At 40.7% G+C, this 18,595-nt stretch overlaps 1 protein-coding gene and 1 long non-coding RNA gene across 5 annotated transcripts in view; one reads left to right on the plus strand and one right to left on the minus strand.

Moving 5' to 3' along the window:
* The window catches only part of LOC133511714 (diacylglycerol kinase beta), a 152,174-nt gene that overhangs the window by 46,246 nt on the left and 87,333 nt on the right, over window positions 1-18,595 (minus strand). For 3 of the 4 annotated variants that reach the window (XM_061840553.1, XM_061840555.1, XM_061840554.1), the window contains one exon: window positions 4,133-4,223. In XM_061840553.1, coding sequence (XP_061696537.1) covers window positions 4,133-4,223 — 91 coding nt within the window. Of the gene's footprint in view, window positions 1-4,132; window positions 4,224-10,180; window positions 10,416-18,595 lie in introns of those variants that run through there. The other variant, XM_061840556.1, reaches the window with a different exon arrangement.
* On the plus strand, window positions 6,908-9,981 carry LOC133511725 (uncharacterized). Its single transcript, XR_009798021.1, has 3 exons — window positions 6,908-7,246; window positions 7,334-7,374; window positions 9,325-9,981. It is a non-coding gene; the product is annotated as an uncharacterized LOC133511725 (long non-coding RNA).

The raw sequence follows: 18,595 nt of genomic DNA on the forward strand, positions 1-18,595 counted from the left end.
AAAATATCCAACTTTGGCTGTCCCTCTAAATCAGCTCATTTCGAATCCTATCCAACCTGCTCACTCCGAGCGAGAACCTCAACATCTTCATTTCTGCTACCTCCAGTTCTGCTTCCTGTTGTTTCTTCAGTGCCACCGTCTCTAATCCGTACATCATGGCCGGCCTCACCACTGTTTTATAAACTTTGCCCTCCATCCTAGCAGAGACTCTTCTGTCACATAACACACCAGACACTTTCCGCAAGCTGTTCCAACCTGCTTGGACCTGTTTCTTCACTTCCTTACCACACTCTCCTTTGCTCTGGATTGTTGACCCTAAATATTTGAAATCCTCCACCCTCGCTATCTCTTTAGCCTCACTCCTCACTCCTCACTCTAACCCCTCCACCCCTCTCATTCACGCACATATATTCTGTTTTACTTCGGTGAATCTTCATTCCTCTCCTTTCCAGTCCACATCTCCATCTTTCTAATTGTTCCCCCGCCTGCTCCCTACTTTCACTGCGTATCACAATATCATCTGCGAACATCATGGTCCAAAGGGATTCATGTCTAAGTTCATCTGTCAGCCTATCCATTACCACTGCAATATGCAACTGCAAATATGTTAACCTGACATAACTTTGTTCGAGGGGGAGTGTATGGGTCGTCATATATTGACAGTTGGTCATAAGTGTGTGCTGTGTATCATTTCATTGGTAGGAACGTTGATCTTGAGCAGAGCAATCGAGACCTGAGGGGGGAAAAAAGAAGAAAGCTAAACAGTAGCCTCTAAGTGGGGCAGAGATATGGCACAAGAACATATATTCAATATTGTCCGCGTTAACTGTATAAAAATTGGGTTAGCCAAAGCCTTTTTCTTTGCATGCATGTACTGTAACATAATCTTCTTCTTTTCCTTTCGGCTTGTCGTGTTTGGGGTCGCCACAGTCTGTCATCGTTTTCCATCTCAGCCGATCCATTACTACTGCAAACAGGAAGATGCTCAGAGCGGATCCCTGATGCAGTCCCACCTCCACCTTAAATTCTTCTGACACACCTACGGCACACCTCACCGCTGTTCTGCTGCCATCATACATGTCCTGTACTATTCTAACATACTTCTCTGCCACACCAGACTTACGCATGCAGTACCACAGTTCCTCTCTTGGTACTCTGTCATAGGCTTTCTCTAGATCCACAAAGACACAATGTAACTCCTTCTGACCTTCTCTGTACTTTTCCACGAGCATCCTCAGGGCAAATAATGCATCTGCGGTACTCTTTCTAGGCATGAAACCATACTGTTGCTCGCAGATACTTACTTATGTCCTGAGTCTAGCCTCCACTACTCTTTCCCATAACTTCATTGTGTGGCTCATCAACTTTATTCCTCTATAATTCCCACAGCTCTGAACATCGCCTTTGTTCTTAAAAATGGGAACTGGTACACTTTTCCTCCATTCTTCAGGCATCTTTTCGCCCGCTGTTCTGTTGAATAACCCATCTCTCCAAATTGCTTCCTTACCTCCACCGGTATGTCATAAGGACCAACTGCCTTTCCATTTTTCATCCTTTGTAGTGCCTTTCTAACTCCCCCCTTACTAATCATTGCCACTTCTTGGTACTTCACACTTGCCTCTTCAAATCTTCCTTGTCTCTCATTTTCTTCATTCATCAACTTCTCAAAGTATTCTTTCCATCTATTTGGCAATCTACTGGCACCAGTCAACACATTTCCATCTCTATCTTTAATCACCCTTACCTGCTGCACATCCTTCCCATCTCTATGCCTCTGTCTGGACAACCTGTAGAGATCCTTTTTCTCCTTCTTTCGTTTCCAACCTGGTGTACATGTCTTTATATGCCTCTTGTCTAGCCTTTGCCACCTCTACCTTTACCCTACGTCGCATCTCGATGTACTCCTTTCGCCTCTCCTCAGTCCTCTCAGTGTCCCACTTCTTTGCTAATCTCTTTCCTTGTATGACTCCCTGTAATTTGGGGTTCCACCACCAAGTCTCCTTCTCCCCTTTCCTACCAGAAGACACACCAAGTACTCTCCTGCCTGCCTCTCTGATCACCTTGGCTGTCGTCGTCCAGTCTTCCGGGAGCTTCTGCTGTCCATCGAGAGCCTGCCTCACCTCTTTCCGAAAGGCCGCACAACATTCTTCCTTTCTCAGCTTCCACCACATGGTTCTCTGCTTACCTTTGTCTTCTTAATCTTCCTACCCACCACCAGAGTCATCCTACAGACCATCATCCTATGCTGTCGAGCTACACTCTCCCCTACCACTACTTTACAGTCAGTAATCTCCTTCAGATTACATCGTCTGCACAAAATATAATCCACCTGCGTGCTTCTACCTCCGCTCTTGTAGGTCACTATATGTTCCTCCCTCCCATGGAAATAAGTGTTCACTACAGCCATCTCCATCCTTTTTGGAAAGTCCACCACCATCTGTCATCAAAGTTCCTTTCCTGGTTGTCGTATAATTAGAAAAAAATATTAGAAAAAAAGACTAAAATTGTTATATTAAAAGGAAAAAAAATGCTGAATAAAGTGTAATCTTACAAGAATAAATTATTTGAAAAATAAATCTTATGGAAATAAACTCTAAATGCTAGAGGACTCTGCAACTTACACAGCTGTGACTCTTGTAAGGAAGAGTTCCTGTGAAATTAATGTCTATTGTTCTTTATTGTTGTTTGTTCTTCTCCTCAGTACTCAATATGAATGTCGTACCAGGCAAATTCCTTGTGTGTTGTTAAATACTTGGCCATGAAATCTGATTCTGATAAAATAAAATTCAGATGACTGGTAAGCACATAGGCCTCACAGTTGTGAGATTGTGGGTTCCAGGCTCCTTGTGCCTGTCTGGGTTTTCTCCAAGAACTCAGATTTCCTCCCACATCTGCCCACCTCAAAATCATGGCCGGTTAATTGAGGAACCCAAAATTGTCTGTCGGTGTGAATGTGAGCGTGACTTGTTCGTTTATATGCACCCTGCAATTGGCTGGAGACCAGTTCAGGGTGTACACCACATCTCGCCTGAGGGTAGCTGGGATAGGTTAAAGCAATCCCATCACATCGTGAGGATAAGCAGCATGGAGAATGGAAATAAAAATTGAACTATTTTCAAAATTTATACTCAAGTGTAACATCAACAGTCTTAATACCGGCTCTATATTAATTCATGAAGGTACTGTGTATTGTATTAACTGTCATGTTCTCAGTTTGGGTTGGGTCGGTTTTGTTTTTCCTCTGTTCTTTGTCTTGTGTGCTCATTTTATCAGTTGTGTCCACCTGTTGGTGTTTGGCCTCCTCCTTGGTCTTGACCAATCAGCTCCCTCCAGGCACTCGTGTCCAGGTGTTTCTCGTTGTCTCAATCAGGTCGTGCAATTTAGCTCCCTGGTTTCGTTCCGTTCTTGTTGTCCTTATTATGGGTTGCTTGTTGCTTCGTTGCTCATTGTGTTTTTGAAAGTCATGCCAAGGTTCTAGTTTAGGTATAAGTCATACTTTGTAACTCTGAGTATTTTTGGTTGTTACTTTAAGTTGTTTTCTAAAATTAAAAATTATTGCGACTCCTCTACTCCTGCCTTGCCTCTCTGCACTTGAGTCCTCCTTCCTCACCCTTCGCTAGCCCCGAGCGTGACAATACTGTTATTGTCTTTATTCTTTAGGATTACAACTTTTTTCTAAAAAAAAAAAAAGCCTTAATCAGACTACATTTTATCATTACTGTAAGATTACTTTTTTGTGGCCCTTACACAGTACTTTGTACTTGATAGCCTTGTTAGCGCTGTGAAATTTTTCATTCCACTATAATCCAACAGTGATCACTGTTTAGAATGGGTTTTGAGCTCATAAAGAAATTATTTCACAAAAACCTAGAGCTTAACATTTATTTAATCCACAGCAAACAGCAACCACAAAAATAAATATGTTGCACAATAATTACCTCTCTGAAAGCAATACTATTTTTGCAAAGACAGACTTTTTGCTAGAGGTCTTTTATTGAGTCTCCTTGTTGCAGCTGGTCCTGAAGGTCCCAGGTCGGGAAGTTTTTTTTGTGAAGATGAATGGATGACCTAGTTTATTTCTCATTTGCTTATTATCATCTTTTGCAGGGCAGACTCTCAAGTCTTGACTCACCTCGACCTCGATGCACTCGTTGAGCTTCTTGCAAGTGGCTGAAATAGTCTCGGTGGTGCCAAACTCAAAGTACCACAGCTTGTTCTTCATTCTAACCAACGAAACAAAAACCTTTTCAATCAAGGACATGTTTAGGAACAATCCAAGTCCTGGCAATATATGAGGTAACATTTATGCTTTTGTTCACATATTGAAGCTGTATGCTGCCTTGAGTCACGTCAAACAACCCTCAGGTAACCTCGAGGTTAATGTGACCCAGGAGGCCAAAACTCCCCACGTGCACTTTAGAGCCGCGTGAATCCAGCAATTTTGTTTACTAGACTGCTGTTTATGGAAACTGCATATCCAAAGTCCTCACTGATTGTATTCACTAGGATACATACAGCATTGCCTCAGGTGAAGCGGGCTGTGAAACACTGCTGGTGGACACTAGGAATGAGGGCAAATACCAACTGTCTGTCAAAGCAAACTCTAGGCCTGCGAAGCGAGAGTGCTCTGAAGAGCCCCAGAGACAGCCATGTCAAATGTATCCTGATGGATAGGATGTCATTTCTTGTCATCCTTTTATGAGTTGGAATGGTTTTGGGAGGGGATTCTGCATGGTGAGAATTTTCAGTGTTTGCACACAATCACTAACCTCTTCGTGTGTGGTGGAATAACTCCCTGCTCACTTTCCACTTTGAAAGTGTGTGCTGGATTATGTATCAAGGGGTTCAAACAGACAGCAAGACATACTCCACAATGGAAGCTTTTCTACCTGACCACAGGAAGCAACAAGCCTCCCGGTTTCCTAGACAACAATCAGGCATTCTCAGTGTAAAGTCAGGCCTTCAAAAATAACAGCATGCCAGTATAACAACACAGTTGTGCCACAGTGTTGGTCGAATCTTTTTTTTTTTTTTAATCTTGCTTGACTGAAGGTTTTTTCTCCCTTAACTGTTTTTTTCTCTCACTCACTAAAGATGCACATTCATAAATGCTACAGAAGATGATTAAAATCAATTAAGGTGGCAGCTTAATTATATTGAGCGCACTCATCTGTTGCTGTAAGCGGCTTTGTCTCCTCAAGCCACAAACGTGATTAGCGACCAGTTGACAACACACTCTAAACGTCATTGCCATATAGAAAGGAGACTACTCTACTTGTCTGTACAATGTAATGTGAGTCACTATGGTACCAGAACCAACGGCTAAATTATGTGAACCACTACACTACCAATACCCAAGGATGAACCAACAGCTATGTGACGAACTCAGCTACCAAGGGCAAGCAATTAAGCCACATCTTTGTGAACCACTATACCACTAATGGCCGGTTAATAACCAAGACCTATGTGAATCACCATGCTAAATATGATCATAAATGAACCAGACGTTATCTGAATAAAAAAAAAAACATCTATAACCAGGTGCTGTGGAACGAAATGATTTGTAAAGCGATAGACTAGCCGGCGGCCGGTTCAGCCTTGTCAACAAGGCCGGTGGCCGGCTCGGCGCCGGACCGCGATGGCTTATCTTCGCCGCGGAAGTGCATCAGACGGGGAGGTGGTTTGGCCGTGATCGCATATCATCTGAATATGGCTCGAAACAATAGGGTAATAATGGCCCGGTAACTTCACTCAGTTGTGTGATGTTCTCTTCTTCGAAAAGAGCTTCTGTGTCAGAAGGGGCGTGTTCGTCTCCCATAGTAGGGTCCACAGCGTGTTTTCAATGGCGAATGTCCCTGGTGATGTCACGGACACGAGATGCAGCCAACCAGTGGCGACCACTTGGATGTCGAATGACACTTCAGCAACTTTGTGCATGGATGACCCATTCTCCGGTCATACTTATTTTTTTGTATAGACATTGAAGTGAATAATGTTATATGTATTTTTCATTACAATATCTATTTTAGAATGGGATGACACTTGACCTTTAACTATCCCAAACATTTTCTCTCATACTGTATATCATTTAACACCAATATGAAACAGGAACATTTTTACTATCTACAGTGAAGAAAATAAGTATTTGAACACCCTGCTATAATGTAAAGTTCCCTCACTAAGAAATCATGGAGGGGTCTGAAATTTTCATCATAGTTGCATTTCCACTGTTAGAGAGGTAATCTAAAAGAAAATCCAGAAATCACAATGTTTGATTTTTTTTAATGATTTATTTGTGTGATACAGCTGCAAACAAGTATTGGAACACCTGAGAAAACCAATGTTAATACTTGGTACAGTAGCCTTTGTTTACAATTACAGAGGTCAAACGTTTCGTGTAGTTGTTTACCAGGTTTGCACACACTGCAGGAGGGATTTTGGCCCACTCCTCCACACAGATCATCTCTAGATCAGACAGGTTTCTGGGCTGGTGCTGAGAAACACGGAGTTTCAACTCCCTCCAAAGATTTTCTATTGGGTTTAGGTCTGGAGACTGGCTAGCCCACGCCAGAACCTTGATATGCTTCTATCTATCTATCTATCTTCTATCTATCTATCTCTATCTATCTATCTATCTATCTATCTATCTATCTATCTATCTATCTATCTATCTATCTATCTATCTATCTATCTATCTATCTATCTATCTATCTATCTATCTATCTATCTATCTATCTATCTATCTATCTATCTCTCTCTCTCTCTCTCTCTCTCTCTCTCTCTCTCTCTCTCTCTCTATCTCTCTATCTATCTATCTATCTATCTCTATCTATCTATCTATCTATCTATCTATCTTCTATCTATCTATCTATCTATCTATCTATCTATCTATCTATCTATCTATCTATCTATCTTTATATATGGCCTACATGTCATTTAGCTTTCAACAAAAGAGACTTTGAAATGAATTGTCTCCTAAGATTTTAGCTAGTGTTGTATAATAAAGCTATATATACAGTTCTAACTTTCAATCCTTCTGCGCCCTCACCCCTCAAAAGGTGGAAATTTTCCAGATTTAATAGGCAGCGTGAAAGGAGTTGAAGAGTCTCATCTCCCTCAGCAAGCTTTATCAGAAGGAGTGATTGGGAACTAATGTGACATCACAATTAGGAACACTTGCATTGCTCCATGAGGAAACGTGTCAAGGCTCATTAAAAAGCTTCCACTGGAGACGACCCGGAAAAATGTAATTAACTCGCATTCCACAAGCTTCTTGTTTCTTCATCTTATCACCATTTGTACTCTTACAGTTTGTGGTTTTCCATGTTCACAGGAACAGCAGCTACTGTAGTTGTCTGACTCCCAAACAAGCAGGTGAGTTTACAGATCTAAAACAAATGTTATTGCTTTTACGACCCAAACTGCTACCTGGCCTCAGTGCAGGGAGGGGATGGCTGGAAGCACACAGTTGAAGATCTGGAGCAAAGCTATGCACGCCCCCTCCCCTTCTTTCCTGATAAGCATCTCTGTTAATTCTCAACATGAGCAGTGACCCCGCGACAACTGGATTCTGCCATCTCGTCCACCTAATCTGAAATTACTCAACATTTTCTTCCAATTAATTGCTGTTTTTAAGGGTATATTTTACACACAATACACAAAAAAAAATTCATCACTCATTGAACAATTTTATTTTTAAATGTACAGATTTAGAGTAGTAACTTTATGAATTTTATATATTTAATGTTGTAATTAAATAAATATAATCATTTTTAATGTATTATTTACCTTCATGCTAACACTGCAACAAGTATTTATATAGTCATACAATAGCACATGGCCTTGTTCTTCAGGCCTGATATCCCAAAGTATAATAGTGCATACTTAAAGCAGGTGTCTGCCATTACTACTTAATATAATCACTATAAATCATCCTCGTTAGTGTAGTTTTATTGTTCTAGAAGTATTGGTATATTTTTATTTGTTCATAATTCCACAGCAACATTATACAGAAGGACAAAGGATTGTCACAATCGCCGGTCCCTCCTCAAGAAAATCTGCTCTAGAACAGAAAGTACAATTAATCCTAAACAGTACAGAGTGCATGCAGTATTTAAAAAAAAAGAAAAAGAAAAAGGACAAAAAAATCCTTCTGCTCTAATCTAATCCACACAGCTATAATGTTGTGGCACAGAGGTCAAGAAGGGGCTGACGTCTGATCCCCACTAATTAGCTGATGACATTATTTTCTCTAGGCACCTCACAAGAAAGAGAGCTAATGATGATCAAGAGGTCAGAACTCGCAGGACAGTGTTTTCAACAATTTGTGAAAATTGGGTCACCAACCAGTCGCCCAACAAATGCCCCAACAAATCAACAACACTGGAGAAAAGTAAACCACACACAATATATATATATATATATTATATATATATATATATTTTTTTTTTGTGATGGGAGTATAAATGTTTCATGTTTCAAGAAGCTGGATGAAGCTTGAAGCACGAAGAGCTCAATGCAACACTCAGAACAAGAAAAACAGAAAAAAATGATAATGGAGGCAAATGAGGGTCTCCTATACTTAATACTGTATTTACAGATTTAAACTAAGACCAAGAGCAGCAGGAAATAAGGGCGCTGCTGCAAAGTGGAGACTGTGGAGTACAATAGTGCTCTCCATCAGGCTAAGATAATGTTAGCTGAATAACTTTTGCCATTTTTGGCGTGGATCTTAATATATTACAATGACAAGTGAGATTAGGAATATGGAATGGTGTCTATGGCATTTGAGATACACGGCGAGAAATAAATGCAAAAAACAAAACGAAAAAAACATTTTAACCTTACCTTGAGCTTGCTTCTGGACCCTACAGTAGGGACAGGGGAAGTTCCCAACATGTTCTGTGTTATTGATTTGGAGGTTTCCTGGCTTGCTCAAGGGCATTTTGATAGGGCTTAGTGAACTAGGTTTTTGTGTGTGCAGTTAAATTTGATGCATCCACTCTTTGTTCCCAAAGGTATTAGGAACCAAGCGGGTACCGCTTCCAGTTCCAATCGCGTCAAACTGACGTCATTCTCTTCATGTGAACGCTTAATTTGTCAGCCTTGTTAGCTTGTGTGAAAAGTCCCTGGCACCTGGTCTCACATCACACACACACAGGCTTTGTTCTAACAGGCTCTGGATGGCAAAATGCTGCTTAATGTTGGGGGTGTTGTGTGTTTGTGTGAGAGATGTGCATAAAAAGACACAAGTGGGAATGCGTGTGAGTGGCAAGAAGGACAAAAACAGCAGCAAGCTAATGTTGTTATGGGCCTCCCTTCTAGGTCAAAGGCGATCGATCATCTTGTCACCCGCTGAGATAAAAAAAAAAAAAAAAAGAAAAAAACGCCAGCTTTTCAAGTCAAGTGGCTCCGAATAGGACGCAAAGTGCCAAGACATATCCACAATGGAACAGTTGCCGCTGTCAATCAGCTGTCCGTAGTTCTGCAGAGTATCATTCAGACACCAACAATGACCGTCAGTGTTGGCTTACTGTAAATAGTGTTGATTAGCGTGTCGCGAAAGTGTCACTATAGCGCTCTCTCTGGGGGTCAGTTTGACGGTGGCCATAAGGAGCTCACTTCTCACTCATAGTTTATTAGCATTGCACAGCCTTTATTATTATTATTATTTTAGGGTTATGGGAAAGCCTTTCCTGTTGATTTTTGAAAGCTCTGCATTAAGTTGTCCCAGGTTCCTAAATCAATGAAAAGAAACAACTCTCGAAGTTGCCAATGCCATACTATGTAAGCAGACCAGGTGATTGTCCTTATCCGAAAGAGAATTTTGAAATAAAGTCCGCATTTTCTGAGTATATGTTGAATTTAGAGTTTGACGTATGTAAGCAGTGTTGCCAGTTACTTTGAAAAAGTAACTTTAGTGATTACTTGAACAGAAATGTAACTTAGTTACTTTCCCACTTACTTGATTTTTTTTCTTTAAAAACCCTCACTTTAATTGAATATTATTCAAGCCAAGTATTGTAAGTCGTTCAGAGAGTCAGTCTCTTTTTTCCATGACAATTTGTGACCCTCCACGTCATTATGAATAATTTAGCCACAGTGCCATGCGCACTTTAGCTAGTGAAAGTCTATGCTTAATGTGTGAATAAAAAAGTAACAACAATCAAATACACTTTTTTTATTAAGGAAAATATTAAAAATACTGTGGTTACAGTGTCTCTGTGCATATCTTTGCTCAACAATGTCCTCTCAGTCATTTTCCTCAATATGTTAGAAATGGACGGCACGGTGGAGCAGCTGTACAGTGTTGGCCTCACACTTCTTAGGTCCAGGGTTTGATCCCATCCCCGCCTGTGTGGAGTTTGCATGTTCTCCCCGTGCCTACGTGGGTTTTCTCCAGGCACTCCAGTTTCCTCCCACAATCACAAAAACATGCAACATTAATTGGACACTCTAAATTGCCCCAAGGTGTGATTGTGAGTGTGGCTGTTTGTCTCGATGTGCCCTGCGATTGGCTGGCAACGAGTTCAGGGTGTAACCCCTCCTCCTGCCCTTTGACAGCTGGGATAGGCTCCAGCACTCCCCATGACCTTTGTGAGGATAAGTAGCTAAGAAAATGGATGGATGGATGTTAGGAAGGAAGTGGTAAAAATGCCTGTTACAAAATATTCAATACTTTCAATGTTATGACAGACACCATAAACATCTTTAAAAACACACACACGCGCGCACACACACACACACGCACAAAACAACTTCTGCTCCAAGACACTTTCCTTCTCCAAAGTGTCGCAGTGGAAATGCCAAAATATCACTGTAATTATTGGCTTTAATGTTAAAATGCTGTTGTGTAATCCTTCCCCTAACGCATGAGAGCAGAGCTCCACTGGAGAAATGAGGTATCTTTTTGCCGCCCACATCCTCCACCCATTGATGCAGCAAATACATACACAAGAGCAGATGGAAGACCGCTGGATCAATTATTCAAATTCAAAGAGTAAACAAGATATCTCACTAACACTCTCGCACTTGCCCTTCCTCGTAGGAGTAGTTGGAGATGGCTGAGTTCATGCTATCAGGCAAACAGGTCTCATTCCCACTGGGATGGTGGAGCAACCTTTTATACTTAATGGCATTATCAGCAAGTATGAGCCAACAGGCCAATGTTAAGAGTTCTGGAAAGAATGTGAGGAGCAAAAACTGTGACGTCAATACTATCCATCCATCCATCCATTTTCATAGCCGCTGATGCTCACAAGGGTTGTGGGGAGTGCTGGAGCCTATCCCAGCTGTCAACGGGCAGAAGCCGGGTTACACCCTGAACTGGTTACCAGCCAATCGCAGGGCACATAGACACAAACAGCCACACTCACAATCACACCTCGGAGCAATTTAGAGTGTCCAATTAATGTTCCATGTTTTTAGGATGTGGGAGGAAACTGCAGTACCCAGTGAAAACCCATGCAGGCACGGAGAGATCTTGCAAACTCCACACAGGCAGGGCTGGGATTGAACCCGGGACCTCAGAACTGTGATGTTTGTATGTATTACCCAACAGTCACCTTGGAAAAGGTGGTCCCAGCTCTTTTCAGGTCATTGACCAAGTCCTGGGCTGATTCCTCACCTTTCTAAGGATCATTGAGACCCCACGAGGTGATATCCTGCATGGGGCTCCACTCCAATTGAGATTGAGTGTCATGTTTAGCTTCTTCCATTTTCTAATGATTGCTCCAACAGTGGACCTTTTTTCACCAAGTTGCTTGGCAATTTCTCCGTAGCCTTTTCCAGCCATGTGGAGTTGTACAATTTTATCTCTGGTGTCATTGGAGAGCTTTTTGGTCTTGGGCATGTTACGAGTTTGAGACTTACTGATTGTATGGGGTGGACAGGTGTCTTTATGCAACTAACGACCTCACACAGGTGCATCTGATTCAGGATAATACATGGAGTGGAGATGGACTTTTAAAGGCGAACTAAGACGTCTTTGAGGGTCAGGATTCTAGCTGATAGGCAGGTGTTCAAATACTTATTCGCAGCTGTATCACACAAATATATCGTTAAAAATACAAACATACATTGTGATTTCTGAATTTTTCTTTTTTATATTATCTCTCTCACAGTGGACATGCACCTACAATGAAAATTTCAGACCCCTCCATGATTTCTAAGTGGGAGAACTTGCAATATAGTAGGGTTTTCTTCACTGTAAGGCATTTGAGAACACATTGTCATTTGCAATGCCGTTCTGTATCAGACAGCAGAATAAAACAAATCAAAATAAAAGCAAATACAAATACATAGAAAAACAGTAAAATGATAAACTCACCATAAATTACAAAACAAAACAAAAGAACAAAAGCTTTACATAGGCGCTGCTATCATGTGCAACAGTGTGAGCAACTTAAATGATGGAGGGTGGCACAATTTTTCATCTGCGCAATCAGGGGGCCACAGAAGACTGCACACTTTTTAACCAGAAGTATGACAAAAATGCCATTTTTAATATGTTCAAAATATGTATTTGATTGAACAAACGTACTCTCCCACTGGTGCAAACGGGTGGAATTAGACAGTTAAGGAGTTGAGAACAGAGGAGCTTCTTATAGATCTTAAAGATGTGTGAGAGCCAGTAATGTTGCTTGTTATTATTATATATACTACAAGATACAGGATGTGTACATTTGGTGGAATTTGGGGCGAATCTAGCACCCATTTTTTCCTCTCATATCCTCAATTTTCTTCTTAGTAGATACAATATTTGTACGAGGAGGCATTTCGTAACCTAAAATTTTCTTTACTAGAAGTTCGTAAGTAGAGGTACCACTGTACTTTATTTGCCAATCAGGCGTCACGTTGGACGACTGGTTAGTACACCTGCCTCAAAGTTCTGAGGACCCTGGTTCAAAGTTTGCCTCGCCCATATGGAGTTTGTATGTTCACCTGGTACCCATCTGAACTTTCTCCGGGTACTTCATTTTCCTCCCACATCACAAACACATGCATGGAAGGCTAATTGAAGACTAAACTGCCTGTATGTGCAAATATTTGTGCGAATTCTCGTCTGTATATGTGCTTTGCGATTGGCTGGCAACCCCTTCATGGTGTACCCCCGCTTCCTCCTTTTCTGATAGAACTGTCAGTAGAATACCAAATTTCTAATTGGAGCACTACCAGATGCAAATTCTTACTTGCGACAGATCTGTTGAATTACATGAATTGAATTATCATGAATTACAAATAATAAAAAATAAATGGAGTTAGTTGTTACATGTCCTTAACAAGTGTCCCCTCCTGATCCACAAATAAGAACACGGATTGTCCTGTATACTCTTCTCCCATCCTTGTCCTATCCTGTCCTTCGCTGACAGGATGTAGCGCTAGAACCCCATATAACACCCCCATTTAATATTTTGTGATTTACTTTTCTTAACATTTACAATTAGTGCTTTAATGGTCTTTTGTTTTCGTTTTTCTCTCTCCCCTGTAGAAACTTTGTTCTGTTCGACTGATTGATTCTGATTCCCAATAAACTTCAATTATGATACTAGGAAACCACAGCGGAAGCTTAAAAACGCCACCGTGACACAGTAAAAGTAAAACTGTTCCGGCATAAAAGGGATACAGATTCTCTATTCTGCTTGACCTAACAGCCGATGAGGACAAAAAGAAAAAAAAAAAAGAAAAAGAGAACACGTTTTGACTGTTGTAAGGTTACTTGTGGTCAAATGTCTAGACTGATTGTTCTGCTGTGGTTCCCATCACCATTCTAAGCAGTGACTTGTTCCCACCTCTTTATTGCAAGAAAGGGCACTTTAGTTTGCTTTGTTGAAGGAGACCTGGTGCGTCTCCTTTGTCCCGCTGCTTATCAAAACTGCCACACGCGTTTGCAACACTAACATCATTAAATCAACTGGTTCTTGTGAGTTTTGTAGTGTACATATATTTTTAAGAGCTTGGCAGTTTAGCGTTTGAGATTTATGCCATTCAATGCTGAAAATTTCCTGTAATGAGGATAAATCGTTATCTGTAAAACGTGTTACCCGTTTCCCGAGGTCATTGAATGTGTTGAATGTGGATCTTAATCAACTGTCGACTAATATTTATCTTACACTTTTTTGGGGTATTAACCACATAGTAGAATTCAGACTGGTAGGTGTTAAAAGGAGAACTGGTGACAAAGTGGATGGCAGCATGGTACAGTAGTGTTCAAAATGATAGTAGTCCAATGTGACTAACCCAATGAAATCATATTTTCAATATATTTTTTATTGCTTGAGTTACCAGTAGGTGCAGTAGATTCTCAGAAAACCAACAAGACCCAACATCCATGATATACAAACGCATAAGGCTGTGCAATTGGGCAATTTGTTAAAAGGGGTGTGTTAATAAATACAAGTGTGGCATTCAATCAGTGAGGTCATCAATTTTATGAAAATCAGGTGGCCTCTATTTAAAGGGCCACTGTCATGAAATGCATAATTTTTAGTATGTTATTAATGAAAAAACAGCAGCCGGTATGGTCCCATGCCTTTTTTCACCACAAAACATGATTTTGAAGTATATGGCTTTTTGTAACTCCTGCCGTGAAAATCCTCTGGAGGGATTTGTTTTCGAGAAGAAGCAGGAAGTGACGTACGGTGCAGGAGCGCCCTCAAGCGGACTAATTTGTTTCTTTTGGTTTTACCTGCAGGAAAGTAGCTCGTTGTTCCTTCGTGTTAGCTAAAATACCGGCTTGTTGCATTGCTAGATATTGCTCGAACACTCGGAAGGATGGATTTACCCTTCATAAGTTTCCAAGAGACCCGGTTCGTTGTGAAAACTGGATTGCACAGGTGCAAAGGACGAGAGCTTCGTGGGTTCCAAATGACAGGTAGGTGTGTATACATCTGTTAAAAAAAAAACAATTGTTGGGGGGGTCGTAATCTGTAAGTCATGGCTGCTAAATGTGTCGATGTGGCATCAGAAGGTTTCCGTGCAGCAGACACTGAAGGACGGCCTCCACGGCTGGCTCGGCTTGTTAGCCAGGATGGCTCATCGCGGCCCCAGGCCGTGGTGGCTCATCTCTGCCGTGGAAGTGGATTGGATGGGGAGGTGGTTTGACTGTGATCTGCATGTCATCTAAATATGGCTTGAAACAATGGGTAATATTGCCGCAGTAACTTCACTCGGTTGTGAGATGTTCTCTTCTTCGGAAAGAGCTTCTGTGCCAGAAGGGGCATATTGGTCTCCCATAGTAGGGGCTACAGCATTTTTTCAATGGCAAATGTCCGGGGTGACGTTATGGGCAGGAGATGCAGCCAGTATGGCAACCACTTGGATGTTGAATCACACTGCCGCAACTTTGCGCATGGATGACACGCTCTCCACTCATATTTATTTTTCCGTGTAGATATTAAAGTGAATAATGTTATATGTATTTTTCATTACAATATCTATTTTAGAATGTTTATAGGGATGACACTTGACCTTTAACTATCTCAAACATTTTCTCTCATACTGTATATCATTTAACACCAATATGAAACAGGAACATTTTTACTATCTACAGTGAACAAATAAGTATTTGAACACCCTGCTATAAAGCAACCGCAATGGCTTATCTCCGCCGCGGAAGTGCATCAGACGGGTAGGTGGTTTGGCCGTGATCGCATATCATCTGAATATGGCTCGAAACAATAGGGTAATAATGGCCCGGTAACTTCTCTCAGTTGTGTGATGTTCTCTTCTTGGAAAAGAGCTTCTGTGTCAGAAGGGGCGTGTTCGTCTCCCATAGTAGGGTCCACAGCGTGTTTTCAATGGCGAATGTCCGGGGTGATGTCACGGACAGGAGATGCAGCCAACCAGTGGCGACCACTTGGATGTTGAATGACACTTCAGCAACTTTGTGCATGGATGACCCACTCTCCGGTCATACTTATTTTTTTGTATAGACATTGAAGTGAATAATGTTATATGTATTTTTCATTACAATATCTATTTTAGAATGTTTATAGGGATGACACTTGACCTTTAAGAGTGTGTTTATCATGAATGCCGAGTCTTATTGGTTTTCTGAGAATCTACTGCACCGACTGTGTAAATGTCGCAATAAAATATATTCTGAAAATGTGGATTCATCTGGTTCATCATATTGGACTGCTATTATTTTGAACACTGCTTTATATGGTGTCTCGCTTTTGAAGATTAGTTTTGAAGTTGACCTAAAGTACACTACATAGTTCATCTTCATAGTCTAGTATTGGGAGAACAGTTACAGTATTTTAACTTGAAGCAATTCAGCAAAACACATTGATGAGGATTTATTTTTTGGTATTATCCATGGTCCAAACTGGTGTACCAGAATACAAAATGTTGGGTATTTAAGCCAGTTCACATGTAAATCTTAGTAAATGTATGTTATGTAAATAAAACAGCATTTGGGGGAAAACGTTGTTATTGTCCATTCATGTTGGCATACCGAGAATAACAAAATTCATCATTTACTGTATTATTTGATGGCGGCATGGTGACACAGCTGTATAGCATTGGCCTCGCAACTCTGAGGACCCGGGTTCAATCCCGGCCCTGCCGTCTGGAGTTTGCATGTTCTCCCCGTGCCTGTGTGGGTTGTCTCTGGGCACTCTGGTTTTCTCCCACGTCCCAAAAACATGCAACATTAATTGGACACTCTAAATTGCCCCGAGGTGTGATTGTAAGTGCGGCTGTCTGTCTCTATCTGCCCTGCGATTGGCTGGCAACCAGTTCAGGGTGTACCCTGCCTCTTGCCCATTAATAGCTTGGTTGGGCTCCAGCACCCCCGGGACCCTTGTGAAGATAAGCAGCTAAGAAAATGGATGGAAGGATGTATCATTTGACCATGTTTTAACCGACTTTCTGAGTAATGCAAATTTGAGAGCTATGCTATTAGCTGTGTAATCACAATCAACACAGCATTACCATGGTGAAAGCTGCTGACTTCTACTTTGATTCACAGTGAAGTGATTATTGACGTTGAGCTCTTTTACTCTTGACTGAGGCAGCTCCCACTGTTACATGACAATTAACTTTGTTGATTATCAGTGTTGATTACTGTATTTTCCAGACGACACTGCACTAGTTTATTTAGGCACTGTGAACCCTGCGGCATATTTAATGTTGCAACAAAGATGTTTTTTGTCACTAGTGGCTGAGTTTAAAAGTACAATAAAAACTTGTTTGAATGAAATGGTTAAAACATGGCTGTTCCCTATATTGCCCTCAGATTTCGGCATACCTAGCTGCTTCCTATATGGAGAAAAGAATAAGACTAAGTTCAGTTCACATAGAAGAAGAATCTACCTCAATTGCCCATAGAAGACAACAAAGGTACCTCTCGCGTGTGTAGAAGACAGCACAAGTTTTAAATGCCCTCAAGGCAGAACATAGCATGAAACGCACCGTGCTGCAACGATTTATTTTTTAATTTAATTTTAAAATTTTCACACAAATTGGCCACATGAGAAGGTCTTTCTTTTCTGAGGTCTACACGTGGATTTTAAATGCGTGGAGCAGTGTGAAAGAATCTACTTTCACCAACGGATTAAAAGGTTGGACTGCTATGTGTAGAGAACAGCACAACTTTAGCAGTAACGCAAGATGAAAATGACATTGAGAGCAACAGAGAGACTGACATAGTGTGACGGAAACTTTCTGAGGCTCTTCAATTCTGATACCGAAGGGTATTTTAATGGTTTCAGTGAACGGGAGGAGGATGAATTAAAAAAAACAACTTTTCCGTTATGTTTAAGATGTTTTTCTGCCCTGTTACAGTCACTGATTGAAAACAACGTACTGTATGTAAACAAATATTATAAGTCTTTCTTTGTGAATGTCTTATTTCGCAATGTACCAGTACATAGGGTATATATCCGCGGCCTATGGTCAGGCATGGCTCATATATGGAGAAAAAATAAAACGCTCGACATATTATCCATTTCACGCTGCCGTCCAGAAAACATATATGTATATGTATGGTATAAATAGAGTATGTTTTAACAGTATATAGTGACAAAACCATATGAAAAAAATTATGACGTTTGTGGAGTGAAAGACAAACAACAAAATAATTCACAGTTGTTCAATTTGAGTTGGGCGGTGTCATGTCGCCTTTGCTGCTGTTTTTCTTTCTTTCATTCTTTTTTTTTTTTTTTTTACTTTTTAGTCTCCTGTTACCTGGCTGTTTGCTGATGGCAATGATGACCGTAAGCGTTGGAGTTGGTTGGTTTAAAACATGAGGAAAGGAAGGCAAACAACAACAAAAAAACGGATTAAGCTATTTACATGTAAAAATGGCTTCTACTTACGAATAATTCACATTACGAAACAACTTACATAATGAATTCATTTCGTAAGTCGAAGTTCCACTGTATTCTGCAACCATACACTTTATAAATGCACTGAGGGTCATTTCGGAGAATTTCTACTCTCCCAAATTCTGGCACAGATCTCAGTCTAATAATAATATTCACTGGGAACAACCCATATAATAAATACTGCTGTATATGTAAAGTATATTGTGCAATTTTTTTTTAAACTGAAAAAAATTAAGACTAAAATCTTTTTTAATTAAAGTAAA

The sequence above is a fragment of the Syngnathoides biaculeatus genome, chromosome 14, assembly GCF_019802595.1.
Source record: "Syngnathoides biaculeatus isolate LvHL_M chromosome 14, ASM1980259v1, whole genome shotgun sequence".
NCBI classification, from domain to species: Eukaryota; Metazoa; Chordata; class Actinopteri; order Syngnathiformes; family Syngnathidae; genus Syngnathoides; species Syngnathoides biaculeatus.